General features: G+C 37.7%; 1 protein-coding gene across 1 annotated transcript in view; it reads right to left on the bottom strand.

Annotated features, from left to right (window-relative positions):
* DNAH5 (dynein axonemal heavy chain 5) overlaps positions 1–14,113 on the bottom strand; it is a 262,494-nt gene that overhangs the window by 65,485 nt on the left and 182,896 nt on the right. The window contains exons 54-56 of the mRNA XM_059062876.2: positions 12,462–12,615; positions 11,673–11,940; positions 637–868 (exon numbers count right to left, since the gene is read on the bottom strand). Of these exons, the coding sequence (XP_058918859.1) occupies positions 637–868; positions 11,673–11,940; positions 12,462–12,615 (654 nt within the window). The remainder of the gene's footprint in view (positions 1–636; positions 869–11,672; positions 11,941–12,461; positions 12,616–14,113) is intronic.

Raw genomic sequence — 14,113 nt, forward strand, 5'->3', positions numbered from 1 at the left:
GTAACAACCTTGGCTGATTCTTGGTTATATTCAGGCAGAAGATATAAGTGTTCAGAAAAGAGCAAGGCAGAGCAGGGAAACTGGGAACAAACTTCAGTGAATAGGGTGTTTACTACGCAGAGAACATAAGCATCAAGCAGACTTTTCTATCCCAGACACTCAGAATGTGCAGGAAGAAAGAAATGAGTAGAGTGGGGGCGGGGGGGGGGATGTCTGTATTCTCAGCTTTCTTCCAGGTCCACGGTTTCTATTATTGTCATTCAATAATATAGAAAATGGGAGGCCATATGAAAACTTGGCAATATTTAATCCTATTGGGCAAGAATAAAGCCCCTAGCAACCAGGGAATAATCCTTGGAACAAACTTGAGAGGAAGGTTTCTCGGTCTCAGCACTAGTGGTATTCGGGGCTGAATAACACTTTGCAACAGAGGATTGTCCTGTGCACTGTTACGATGTTTATAAGCATCCCTGAACACTAACTCTTTTGATGCCAGTAGCATCTCTCTAGCCCCTCCACCCCAGCTGTAACAAACAAAAAGTCTCCAGTTATTGCAAAATGTCCACTAGGAGCAAATCTGCCCCTAGTTAAAAGCTGTTGCTTTAAAATAACTTTGTATTTTATTCTCACACTTACCTGTTGGCCAGAGTTTGCACTTCCACATGCTTTTCTCTATATATGAACTTATAGCCCTGAATAAAGGAGAGGTATGATTTGGGTGTCACATGGGTAGAACGTCGGAATCTCTGGAAATAATCAACACACTTCTCAGCTACCCCATCCTGGAAGGAGCCCATGCATTGGACCACTTCCTTCTTGGTTTCCAAACTGCAGTCAATATCATAGGAAGAGAGGAAGTGCTCAGACACTAGAAAGAATAAAGACAACAGCATGTGAAATATGAAAGAGAATTCCCATTTTAAAAGTTAACTGGCTTGAGTCACAGATGTAGAAAATAAATTTATGGTTACGAGGGGTGAAAAGAGGCGGGAGGGATAAATTGGAGATTGGGATTGACATATACTCACTACTATATATAGAATAGATAATTAATAAGAACCTACTGAATAAGGCAGAGAACTCTATTCAATACTCTGTAATGACCTATATGGAAATAGAATCTTAAAAAAAGTGGATATATGTATAAGTATAACTGACTCACTTTGCTGTACAGCAGAAACTAACACAACATTGTAAATCAACTATACTGCAATTTAAAAAAAAATTTTTTTTTTTTTAAAGTTGGACTTCCCTGGCTGTCCAGTGGTTAAGAGTCATCGCTTCCAATGCAGGGGCACAGGTTTGATCCCTGGTCGGGGAACTAAGATCCCACATGCCATGCAGCGTGGCCGGAAAGTTAAAAAAAAAAAAAGTTAACTGGATATTTTTAAAAACTCAAGACAATTCTTAGGAATGCATGCCATTTTTATAGCCCCAGCTAGGTAGATATATGTCAGCATTTTTGGCCCCAGGCCTATGACATCAACAATTTTATTTTCCCTTTCATGTACAAAACTATAACAGACTTTAAGCCTATCATAATTCTTTGTTTTCTGGTACATGTACAAAGAAGTCTCTTCTACACAGCTGCAGGTTCTGGTCAGCAGCCAGACTGTTTTATGGTTTACATAAGGACAAAAGTGGTACAAATAACTCAGAAATCAATGCCCACCTGGGCACTGACAACTCCATTTATTCTTTTTTTTAACTCAGAACCTGCCATAACCTTAATTCCCCCAGGCTCTGATTGCATATGACATGTGGAATGTTCATCACTAAATTTTTTTATGCCTTGGCCATCTTATTCTTAAATGTGGCAGCTGGCCATCTGTAGTCAATTCTAATTTATGGTATCCTTTAAAAATGTATGAGTAAAAATCTTCTGTTGTAGACCTTTATCTTCCCAACAGTGCCAAACATGAGACCAATTCCAAGACAGCATTTCTTATTATAAGAATAGACCATAAAGTCAGAGCTAATCCATCATCACGTAGACGTGGAGTGTGTGCTAAGCACCCATCACTATGAAACTTGGTCTCCATCCCAAGGAATTTACAAGGGTTATACATAACCCAGTTAAAAATTATCACAACCATCTTTATTCATCTTAGAAGAAAATGGCCTATGGATTTCCTTTAGAAGTGCTAAAAGTATTGAAAAATGTGCATAAGAGCTGCAAATACAAATATGGCCAATAAGGAGGGAGGGAAAGAGAAGGAATGGAGTGAACAAATCCATCAGGTGATAGCTAGCAGAGAAATTAAAAAATGGTATCTTCTCACTGTTAGTAATTGATCACTAAATTAAGTTCTTAATGATGTAATTGTGGGGCAGTATTTACATCTATGTAAATAATAGAGACAATTTATCAGCTTGGTTACAAATACAGTTTACTGTAGACAATGAAAGGCAATAAATTGAGACACTCAGAAGTCATTTTTTCATGAGTTAAGCAACCACTATAAAGAACAATTTAAATTCTAGGAAGTGGAAGTCTGGTTATTGGAAACATACGAACTATTCTTGCCTATGACAAATTGTTTGTAGGTTTTAACCAAAATGGCAGCAATATTTACTTTGTGCCAGGCATGACACCAAGTGCTTTACGTGATACCAAGTGCTTTGCATTATGGGATATTCTCAGGGACATCCCCACTTTCTGAAAACTTTCTTGTATTTACCATGTAATGATTTTTATCCTCACACAACCAGAGAGTATCAATAATGGTGACTTTTTTCTTTATTTAGCAAGTTGTCTTTTTATGTCTCCAAAAAGTCAAAGAAAAAAAATGGGATGGATTCTAAGTATATTTTTCCATATACCCACAATCTCTAATGCAGGAAAGGTTAAAAAAAGGACCAGTTCCTCTTAGGGTTACCCAAGCCTGCTGAGACTCAGACAAAAGGCCATGGAAAACCCTTTAGTCATCTTCAATATCCAATCACCAAGGCAGCAATGCCAGTTTTGGGGCCCAACTTTAGGCTGATGTCTGAGGTTGGTATAGGTTATACCCTGGTATTGTTTGTTCACTTCACTTGATGTAGAATAAGGTGATGGATGTGTAGGATAGAAGGGAGTACAGTGGCCTCAGTCTCTGAATTTTGGTGCCCTCAAATTCCCACTTCATTTGGATTAAAAGAACTGAAGTAATAAAGTGAGAAGGGCACATTAGCTGCCTATCCAGTAGCCATACCCTCTCTTTGATACTAAAAGAATCTTGATTTTGCTCAGAGCAACAATCTGCCCAACTAAAAGTCTTTGATTCTCCAAACCCTCATGTAGCTGGGAGTGACTCAGTTCTGGCCAAAGACATGCAGACAAAAGTCCCTGGGGAAGAATCCTGTCCTGACATAAAAGGTAAAGCTTCATGAGACACCAACAGACACAAAGCCTTGAGATGCAGCAGCCCTCTTGTGCCTATAAGAACAAGAGGTACACCCTGAGGATGACAGCAAGATAGCAGTAAGGTCCCCACTGGCTTTGTTCTAGGCTGCACATCTGTGTGCTTTCTTGGTAGCAGGAAAACACAAAAACAATTAAAAATCAACTTGTTTATGCCACTGCTGCTCTGGTTTTCTCTTACAGCCAAACAGATTCTTAATTGCTACATTCAGAAGGCAAGCATATCTAATCCTGGCAGATCCTAAATCACAAAACTTTATTAATTAATCCTTAGGATATCCTTAAGTGATGGATATCACCATGTATATTTTATAGACAAGGAAAATGAAGCTTAGAGAAGTTTGCCTGTAGGTAGGAGAATTGGAATTCGAAGCCCAAGATGATGAATTCCAATGCTTACAGCACCTTGATTTAGAAATTCAAATACAACAAAACTGTATAGAGTTTTTAGACTGTTAACAAACATTTTTTCATTGAAGCCCAAAGTTCAAAAATATCTTCTGATTAATGTGCTTCATAAACAAAATATGCTAGTTTTTCTGGGAAACAGTGAGAACTACGTGCTTGGTATTACTTTCTGAGTGGTTATTGTGTGCAGTTGCCTCATTTCTCTTTATGATACACCATTAGTTGTGAGCAGTTGCAAAAGCAGTGGTGACTAACTCCTAAAGCCAAAATCTTGTATAGTATAAATCAAGTAATAATTTTCAAAGAGGACCAGTTTATTTACATAACTAAAATGGCCTTCTTTGTAAAGAAATAGTTGCCATATATATGCTATTGATTTTGTTGAAACTTTAGTTACAGATAAGGATGGCCTATTTTAATAATAATGTGCTGATTTTAAAGAGTCTAGTAGAACTTTATTAATTATCTTTACCTTGGAGAGATCTAAATGAACTTAATTGATTTAGTAGTGACTTTGGAATCACAGTGTTTCATTAAGAAATACAATATCACCAGAATAAAGATACTACAGATACTAAGAAGCAATTCAAAACAACTCCATATAAAGATAAAAACAAAGATTTGCCAAAACGGAGATTACTAAATGGTGGGAAGGACAAGAATTTAACAAAATAAAATAAAGTGTATATTTCTTTAAATGTTTCATCTACAGATTCAGTCCATTTAAATTCATACATATAAAAATCTCACATTTTTTCGGAAGCAATATAATTACTACAAAATCTAGTATTTATGGTATGTGTGGGATAAAGAGGAGGACACTTGGCTTTTTCTGAGTATCTTTAAATTAGAAAAATGCTCTAAACAATAAGAATAAACTACCCCAAATTAAGAAAATAGTACCATTTATAAGAGCATCAAAATATAAAATAAAATACTTAGAAATAAACTCAACCAAAGGTGTGAAAGACTTATACTGAAAACTATAAAACACTAATAAAAAAATTACAGTAGATATAAATATATAGAAAGACATCATGTGTTCTCACAGGTTGGAAGAATTAATATTGTTAAAATGTCTATACTACCCAAAGTAATTTACAGATTTAATACAATCCTTATCAAAATTCCAAAGGCATTTTATATAGAAACAGAAAATAAAAATGATAAAATTCATATGGAGGCACAGAAGACTCCCAATTTTGAGCAAGGACAAATCAGAATCATGTCCTGATTTCAAAGTATATAACAAACGTACAAAAATTAAAACAGCATGGTACTAGCATAAACACAGACATGTAGACCAATGGAACAGAATAGAGAACCCAGAAATAAACCCACACATGTACAGTCATATGGTCTTCAACAAGGGTGCCAAGAATACACAATGGTGAAAAGATAGCCTCTTCAGTAAATGGTGAAAGCTGGATATCCATATGCAAGAGAATGAAATTGGACCCTTATCCTACATCATACACAAAAATCAACTCACTCAAAATGGATTAAACACTTAAACATAAGACCTGAACCATAAAAGTCTTAGAAGAAAATGTAGAGGAAAAGCTTCTTAACATTGATCTTGGTAATGATTTTTTGGACGTGACACCTAAGGATGTGACACCTAAAAATAGTTGAGTGGGATTACAAACTAAAAAGCTTATGCACAGCAAAGGAAACAATCAATAAGTGAACAGGCAACTTATGCAATGGGAGACAATATTTGCAAACCTAATAAAGGGTTAAATATAGATTTTTTATATATTTATATTTTTATATATGTTTATATTTATATATTTTATATATATATATGGAACTCCTACATATATCCAGAGAAAACCATAATTTGAAAAGATACATACACCTCAATGTCCACTGTAGCAATATTTACAATAACCAAGATATGGAAGCAACCTAAATGTCCATTGACAGATGAATCAATAAAGAAGATATGTGGTAATAAATACAATGGAATACTACTCAGCCATAAAAAAGAATGAAATAATACTATTTGCAGCAACATGAATGGACCTAGGTATTATCATACTAAGTGAAGTAAGTCAGACAGAGAAAGACAAATATATGATATCACTGATATGTGGAATCTAAAAAAAAATGATACAAATGAACTTATTTACAAAACAGAAACAGACTTATAAACATAGAAAACAAACTTATGGTTACCAAAGGGGAAAGGTGGGGGGGAGGGAAAAATTAGGAATTTGGGAGTAACATATACACACTGCTATATATAAAATAGATAAACAACAAGGACCTCCTATATGGTACAGGGAACTATACCCAATATTTTGTAATAATCTATATGGAAAAGAATTTGAGGGCTTCCCTGGTGGCGCAGTGGTTGAGAATCCGCCTGCCGATGCAGGGGTCACGGGTTCGTGCCCTGGTCCGGGAAGATCCCACATGCCGCGGAGCAACTAAGCCCGTGAGCCATGGCCGCTAGGCCTGCGCGTCCGGAGCCTGTGCTCCGCAACGGGAGAGGCCACAGCAGTGAGAGGCCCGCATACCACAAAAAAAAAAAAAAAAAAAAAAGAATTTGAAAAAGAATATATACATATATGTATATATATATATATATATATATATATATATATATATATATATATAAAACTGAATCACTTTGTTGTGCACCTGAAACCAGCACAACATTGTAAATCAACTCTACTTCAGTAAAAAATTAAAAAAATTTAAAAAAACCACAATAAGATATCACCTCATACCTGTTAGGATGTCTATTATCAGAAAAAAAAAAGATAACAAGTGTTGGCCAGGATGTAGAGAAATGAGAATCCTTGTACTCTACTGGTGGAGATGTAAGTTGGTACAGCCACTATGAAAAACAGTAAGAGCTTTCTCAAAAAGTCAAAAATAGAACTATCATATGATCCAGCAATCCCACTTCTGAGTATATATCCAAAGAAATTGAAATCAAGATCCTGAAGAGATATCTGCACTCCCATGTTCACTGCAGCATTATTCACAATAAACAAGACATGGAAACAGCTCAAGTGTCCATCCACGGATGAATGGATAAAGAAAATGCAGTATTTACATACCATGGAATATTATTCAGCCTTTAAAAAAAAGAAAGAGGGCTTCCCTGGTGGCGCAGTGTTTGGGAGTCCGCCTGACGATGCGGGGGACACGGGTTCGTGCCTCGGTCCGGGAGGATCCCACATGCCGGGGAGCGGCTGGGCCCGTGAGCCGTGGCCGCTGAGCCTGCGCGTCCGGAGCCTGTGCTCCGCAACGGGAGAGGCCACAACAGTGAGAGGCCCGCGTACCGCAAAAAAAAAAAAAAAAAAAAAAAAAGAAAGAAATTCTGCCATTTGCAAAAACATGGATGAACCTGGAGGGCATTATGCTAAGTGATATAAGTCAGACAACAAGAACAAATAATACATGATGTCACTCACATGAGGAATCTAAAATAATCAAATCATAGATGCAGAGAATAGACTGGTGGTTGCCAAGGGCTAGGAGGAGGAAATGGGGAGGTATTAGTCAAAAGATACAAAGTTTCAGTTATACATATGAATAAGTCCTATGGACCTTCTGTATGCCACAGTGCCTATAGCTACCCATACTGTATTGTATAGTCAAAAAATTTTGCTAAGAGGGTAGATCTTATGTTAAGTGTTCTTATCACAAAACGATCATTATCATGTTCATCATTCAAGTGAGGAGGAATCTTTTGGAGGTAATAATGGATATGTTTATGGCACAGGTTATAGTTTCACAGGTGTATACCTATGTCCAAACTTGTCAAGTTGTATATATTAAATATGCACAGATCTTTTTATGTCATCCATACCTCAAAAAAGTGGTTTAAAAAAATTAAAATAAAATATATCTTAAGGAATAAATAAATTAGAAAAGTACACAATAATTTAATACTTTTAAAGAAAATATTTATTATAATATAAATGAAATATGCTAAAAATGATATATTTTCTCATTAATGTGACTGGAGATAATAATTTAATTCAGAATCAGGATCATAAAAGCAATTTAAATGGTTTTTCTAGAAACCTTCCTGCGAATTTTCTAAAAAGAATATATAACACTTAAATCCCTAAATGTATTGAAGTACTTCCAATACCTACATATGGTATTCTTTCAAAATAACATAAGGCAGTTTGCTATTAAGTGTAGATGTTGGTTTTCCCAACAAGATTTTATATTTATAAAAGAAAGGAGGTATGTCTCAGGTCTTATAATTATTTTATCCACCACTGTGACTATCACAGTACTATATATTCATGTAGTATACTGGCTCTAAATATTTACTAGTCTAGATTGGAGGCATAGTCACAAAAGGTTTGAAAAGATTGAAATGCCTAGGTGCATTATATAAAGTTTAAGAGCTAAAGATATAGGAGGTTCAAGAAAAGGGGGAAAAAATATTCCTAAGCCAACAAAGGAAGAGTGAAGGATCTGATGGGTCTTGATTAAGCTTTGGAACTTAGATAAACAAAGATGAGAGAGAAGATTCTTGATAAAGGGAACTATGTGTGGAAGAGTAAAGATGATTAAAGGATGCTCAGAAATGAAACAAAAGATGCATATCTGAAGAAAAACAAGAGAAGGTTTGCATTGGATTAGAGAAGACTGCACGTAAGTTAGGGCCATATTATTGAAGGATGATGAATTTTGACAGTCTGATCCACTGGCTGAACACTGGAGGTGTTGAATACTGGTAGCTGCTGAAATTGTGAACAAAGATATGTAGTCCTTGAGCCCATGGAGTTTTAGTTTAGCAGGACAGATAAGCATTAATCAAATCATACAACTAAGTACTTAAATTGCAAACTGTGGTTAGTCCCAGGAAGCAAAAGCACAGCGTGCTGTGAAATATGTAACAGGGGAACTGGCTTTGGGGGTGCTGGGAGGGGGTGGGAACAGGGGAAGTTTTCCCTGAGGAAGTGACATTTAGCTGAGCCAGGAGTATCCAGACAGAGGGAGGAGGGCTCGGGGAGAATGCGAGGAGGAGGGCATTGCATGGGAAGAAAAATAACTGATTCACTTTGTTGTAAAGCAGAAACTAACACACCATTGTAAAACAGTTATACTCCAATAAAGATGTTAAAAAAAAAAAAAAAAAAAAGAATCAAGGAGAATACATCAGGAGGAAAAAGTGACCTCAGGTGAGGCTGAGGAGGTAGATGGGGTCAACTCTTCCCAGCCTTGAAGGCCCAGCTAGAGACTGCTTTTTCCTAAGAGCGGTGGAAGGTTTTAAGTAGAAAGCAACGTGACTGGGTTTATGTTTTTCTCACTGTTCTGTCGGCAGCGTGAGCTGGATGAGAGACAGGTGAAAGAAGACGAGGGATCATTAGAAAGCTCTTTGAGTTTTCCAGGTGAGTTACAATGATAGCTTGGCCTAGGATGCCGCCAGTGAAAGGGAAAGAGTTGGATAGATGCCACCAATATTTAGGAGACAAAATTGACATGACTTAGTGATGGAGCAGACTTGAGAGTTGAAGACAAGAAAGGTGTTAAAGAAAAACAGCTTTCTGTTGCCAAGTGTCATGGACGATTGTGGGACTTCCTGGGAGAGAGTGACCAGAGCCGAACCAGTTCAGTTTTAGACATTTTGAGTTTAAGGAGCCTATGAAACATCTACAAGAACATATCAAGCAGGCAGTTGAGTGCACAGATTTCAAGCCAGAGGACAGACAAGACCAGAGATAAAAATTGATGGAGCTAAAGCAGAAACTAGCACACCATTGTAAAGCAATTATACTCCAATAAAGATGTTTTAAAAAAAAATGATGGGGCATATTACACAGGAGCCTGTAGATGAGCTTGCCAGGGAAGAGGATCTGCAGCAAAGAAATGAGTCTGCCTTGCCCTCCAATATGCCTGGCTCCATAAATGGTGTAGGAAGCTCAATAATTATGTTCTGAATAAACGAAAAAATAGATGCATGCATGAAAGTCAGGACACTTGCTAGGAACTGATGACACAGAAATGAAAGTTTCCCTGCCCTCCATGTAATCTTGGCTTGGGTTGATGTAATGAGATTTAAAAGAATGGGGAAGGTTTTCCCTGGTGGCGCAGTGGTTGAGAGTCCGCCTGCGGATGCAGGGGACGCGGGTTCGTGACCCGGTCCAGGAGGATCCCACATGCTGCGGAGCGACCGGGCCTGTGAGCCATGGCCGCTGACCCTGCGCGTCCGGAGCCTGTGCTCCGCAGCGGGAGAGGCCACAGCAGTGAGACGCCCGCGTACCACAAAAAATAAAAAAAAAGAATGGGGAAGATTTTGTGAGAAATCAACAAAGGAACAACTTTTTATCTTGTAATAGAAGGGACAATTGAAATAAAGACTTGCCAGGAGGGCTCTGTTATTTAAATTAAGTCATCCTAATTATAGTATATTACAGTGTTTGTCACCTGAAATTATTTTTATTATTAATAATAATACCTTACATGATATTCTACAAACCACTTGCGTACTAATTATCACAGTTCATAGTTAACTTAAAATAGCTCTTAACTACTGTGGTTTTGTGCTCTGCATTTATATCCTACTTCAAGGAATTTTAAAGTTTTACCCTTAGTTGTATTCATATTTTAACAGGACTTAAAATTTTAAATCAGGGGTTTTTTCTCAAATCTTATAAGAGACAACACTGTATATTTGTACTTCAAATATTAAAATATTTTGTGTTTAAAAGCCACAGATCAGAAAAACCATTATTATCAAGAGTAGTGTGCTGAGAATATATATATACTATATATATATTTGTGTATATATATACACACACTGGCTATAGCTATTGGCTTCTTGCACCTCTGATAATTACTTCAGCTCCACTGTCCCCAGTTCTCCATCTATAAAGGGCAGGAGACGGTTAATCAGCCGTTCTCCAACTGGGTACCACATAGCTGGAGAGACAGATGCAGTAGCAGCTGGCAGCACCATGAAAGGGTGAGGCTTCAGAGCCCTTCCTCTCCCCTACTCGTCACTGTTTTATCTATTAGGGCTACCTGTCATGTTTTACTGGAAAACAAGACTCCTCTTAATTATCATTCCGACACAATAATCAGACAAAAAGTTTGAAAACTACTGCCCTGAATCAGGGTTCTTCTGAAGTTCTGCTACAACAGGTCAGAGACGAGACCTAACTATCTCTATCTTTTAAAACAGCCACAGCTAATTTCTCACCAAAAGCTGAAAAAACCATAATCTTAAGGGATGATCTCTAACATCTACTATACAACTTTTGTGTTCAATTTCACGTGTAGAATAAGAGAAGCATTAATGCTCCAAAGGATGGAAGATTAGACAGAAGCAGCAAGGGCTCCAGTCATAAAAGTCTCTGTTTAACATCTTTTTTCAGGCACAGAAGCCATCAGAGGATATGGCTGATAACATTTTCCTCTTTGATTTCCAGCGCTGCAGCCGCAAGAAGGAAACATCCAAGAGGTACCTGGCTTAAACTACTCTGAGGTTGGCCAACCCCTGAAAAAAGAACACAAATGAGATTAAAACCTCAGTGTCCTCCTGTGACGCCCTAGAACCTGCCTGGGGACCGAGACACAGCTTTCAACCACAAGGAAAACACTAGAATCACTGTAAATTAACCCAAGGGGGCACAGACTGAAGATCTCATTCGCTGATAAACACGCTCTGGGAAAAAAAATTGCTGCCAAAGGAGAAAGCGCACAGTCTTGCAAAAATCTTCAAACCTTGGACAAAGTGACTTTTGGCTCAATCCAGTAGAGAGACAGCAAAGAACACAGAATACAAATAAACACACACACACACACACACACACACACACACACACACACACACACAGTGAACCAGAAACTCTGATACAAAAATTTCCACCACACTAACCAGCAACTAAGGCATCCTTAGGCCATCGGCTGAACCAGTCAATAGTGCATCCTGAAATAAGGGCAGGAAACCTCAAAGCTCGATTTCGAAACCTCTCCCCCACTGGCGAAAAGCAGAGCACGATGTGAAGGTTCTGTCGAACCCGGCTCATGAAGTAATCATACAGGTTCTCATTCGTAGGCGGGCGCCTGGGGAACTCGATTTTCATGACTGATAGGAGATCACTATTAATTTCATCAATTTCTTCACAAGCAAATAGGTTGGAGACCTTCGAGAAAAGTGCAGACATTCAAATTCAATACAGGCATATGAAAACAGATCAAAATACACAGCTCAATATGTATAATCTCTTTCCTTCATTTGTGTCCTTAAACTCACCTTTCATGTATAGAATAAGAGAAGCATTAATGTTCCATAGGATGGAAGATTAGACAGAATTTTAAACCGTGTTTTAAAATACACAAATGATTCTATTACTAGCTGGAAAGTCATAGCCCGGTAAGGGGGTAAATGGACATATCAAAAAATCCAACCAGCTTTCCTTGCAACCTTCTTCCGTTTTCCCATTTCTCACTTGGAGCTTTCAGTAACGTTTTCAATGCATAGCTCCACATTTTGATTGGGAGTTTTATTCTTCAAAAACCCAACAGAAAAACCCATTCTTCATACCGATCACCTAATCCCAAAAATAGCACTTATTCAGTACTTTAACGGAAGGAAATACAGAGAGTTCTAACATTGGAGGGAATCTGAAGAGGCAAAACACATCAAGAATAAATGAGCTCCTACCTCACCCGATGATAAAACATTATTCATATATTCCAAAAACGACTCAACTTTAATCTCATTGTCCGTGAAAATAAAAGTGATTCCTTTGCCTTGCTGACCAGCTGTTCTATACAAAGTCTTCAGGTCTTCCATCAGATTTGATGTGTTGTAGGATCTAAAGAAATATTGTCATCGTGTCATCAGCTAAAATATGTTAATGGGAAGGAAAGACCCTTATAACAATGCTTTATGCCATTTGGTTAAACACAAAATGCTGATATTGTGCCATCAGATAGGTATTTCATTGCATGTAAATGTTACTTGTTCATTATATTTACTTGCAAAAATTAAAATAATTTTTAAAACTCCACATTTTATAAAACATTATATTTTTACACACACAAAAAACATCTAGAGTGAAAAATCAACCTGAAGCAAAAGTATAATTTTTAACCACACCATAATGCCATCAGAATGTATATACATGTTTCATTTTGAAAATATTTGTTGGTAAAGGTAAGGGAAATGTCAAATTCTAATATTTACTAAGCACCCATCTGCAACTGATATTTTAGAAGATACCTCATAAATTGAACTAAACTAAACTAAAGCATTTCAAGCCTTCATTATATGGGGTGAGGCAGATGCCCTACTGTAAACTGCAGCCTCCTTATTCCCAGCACAACTATTTTCATTGCATCTTTGGACGTCACATGAGAGAGTTTTCTGAGCAATCAGTGCACTGTAGTAGAATCCTTGGAAACGTTATTAAATATCCCACTCTAAATCTCTCACATCCAAAGCTATCACTTAGTGGAAGTCAACTTGCAATCATGAAAAGTTAGACAATATAGAGTAGCCCATTACTGCCAAAAGTAAACATTAAAATATGCCAGTCCTGGAGACTCAGACTCACTAAATTATTATTTGAATTTTGTGTCATTAAATAAACTCAGAGGTCAGAGCACAAGAGCAAATGGCCTTCTGATTTTTAAAAAGCTACAAAACATTTAACTTCTATATTCTGTGCTTTTTTAACATTTAAAACCTAAACCCTAGAACCAGAAATACCACTACCTTGCATCAGTATTTCAAGAAGACTGCTAGAAAAGTGAGAGCTGAGATACCAGAAAAAATTTTCAAAGACACAGTCCCCTGAAAGAGAGAGAGAAAGAATAAAGAGAGAAAGAGAGGGAGGGAGGAAGAAAGGAAGGAAGGAAGGAAGGAAGGGGGGTGGGGAGGGAGGGAGAGGACAAAGGAAAATAGCTCGCCCCAGCTTCTTGTGATATGGAGAAAACTTTCAGTCCAGTCCCCTGGATCTCAAGGACCCCCCTGCCTCAAATAATATGACCTGAGTCATCTAACAAATGGCTGTGCTTCCCAGAGGAGAGGCTCTTGCTTCCTGAGCCTTGGCCATGTGGCTCTGCAAAGGCTAAGGCGGTAGGATCGTCTCTGGAAGGTTATGAGAATCCAGAGAAGGCCCTGACCCTCCTTTTCATCAGTACTGGAGCAGTCCCAATATGACCTGCAGAGGAACCACTTTATCACAAAGAGAAGATTCGTAAGGTATTTTTTCTGAGGCAGCATGGTGTCGTTAAAGTCATGGCAGACCAGAAACCCGGAATCTTGTGGTTAATTGCCAGGTTTATCTGGGACTTCAGGCAAATCATAGC

This window comes from Kogia breviceps, chromosome 4 (genome assembly GCF_026419965.1).
Source record: "Kogia breviceps isolate mKogBre1 chromosome 4, mKogBre1 haplotype 1, whole genome shotgun sequence".
In the NCBI taxonomy this organism is placed as follows: Eukaryota; Metazoa; Chordata; class Mammalia; order Artiodactyla; family Physeteridae; genus Kogia; species Kogia breviceps.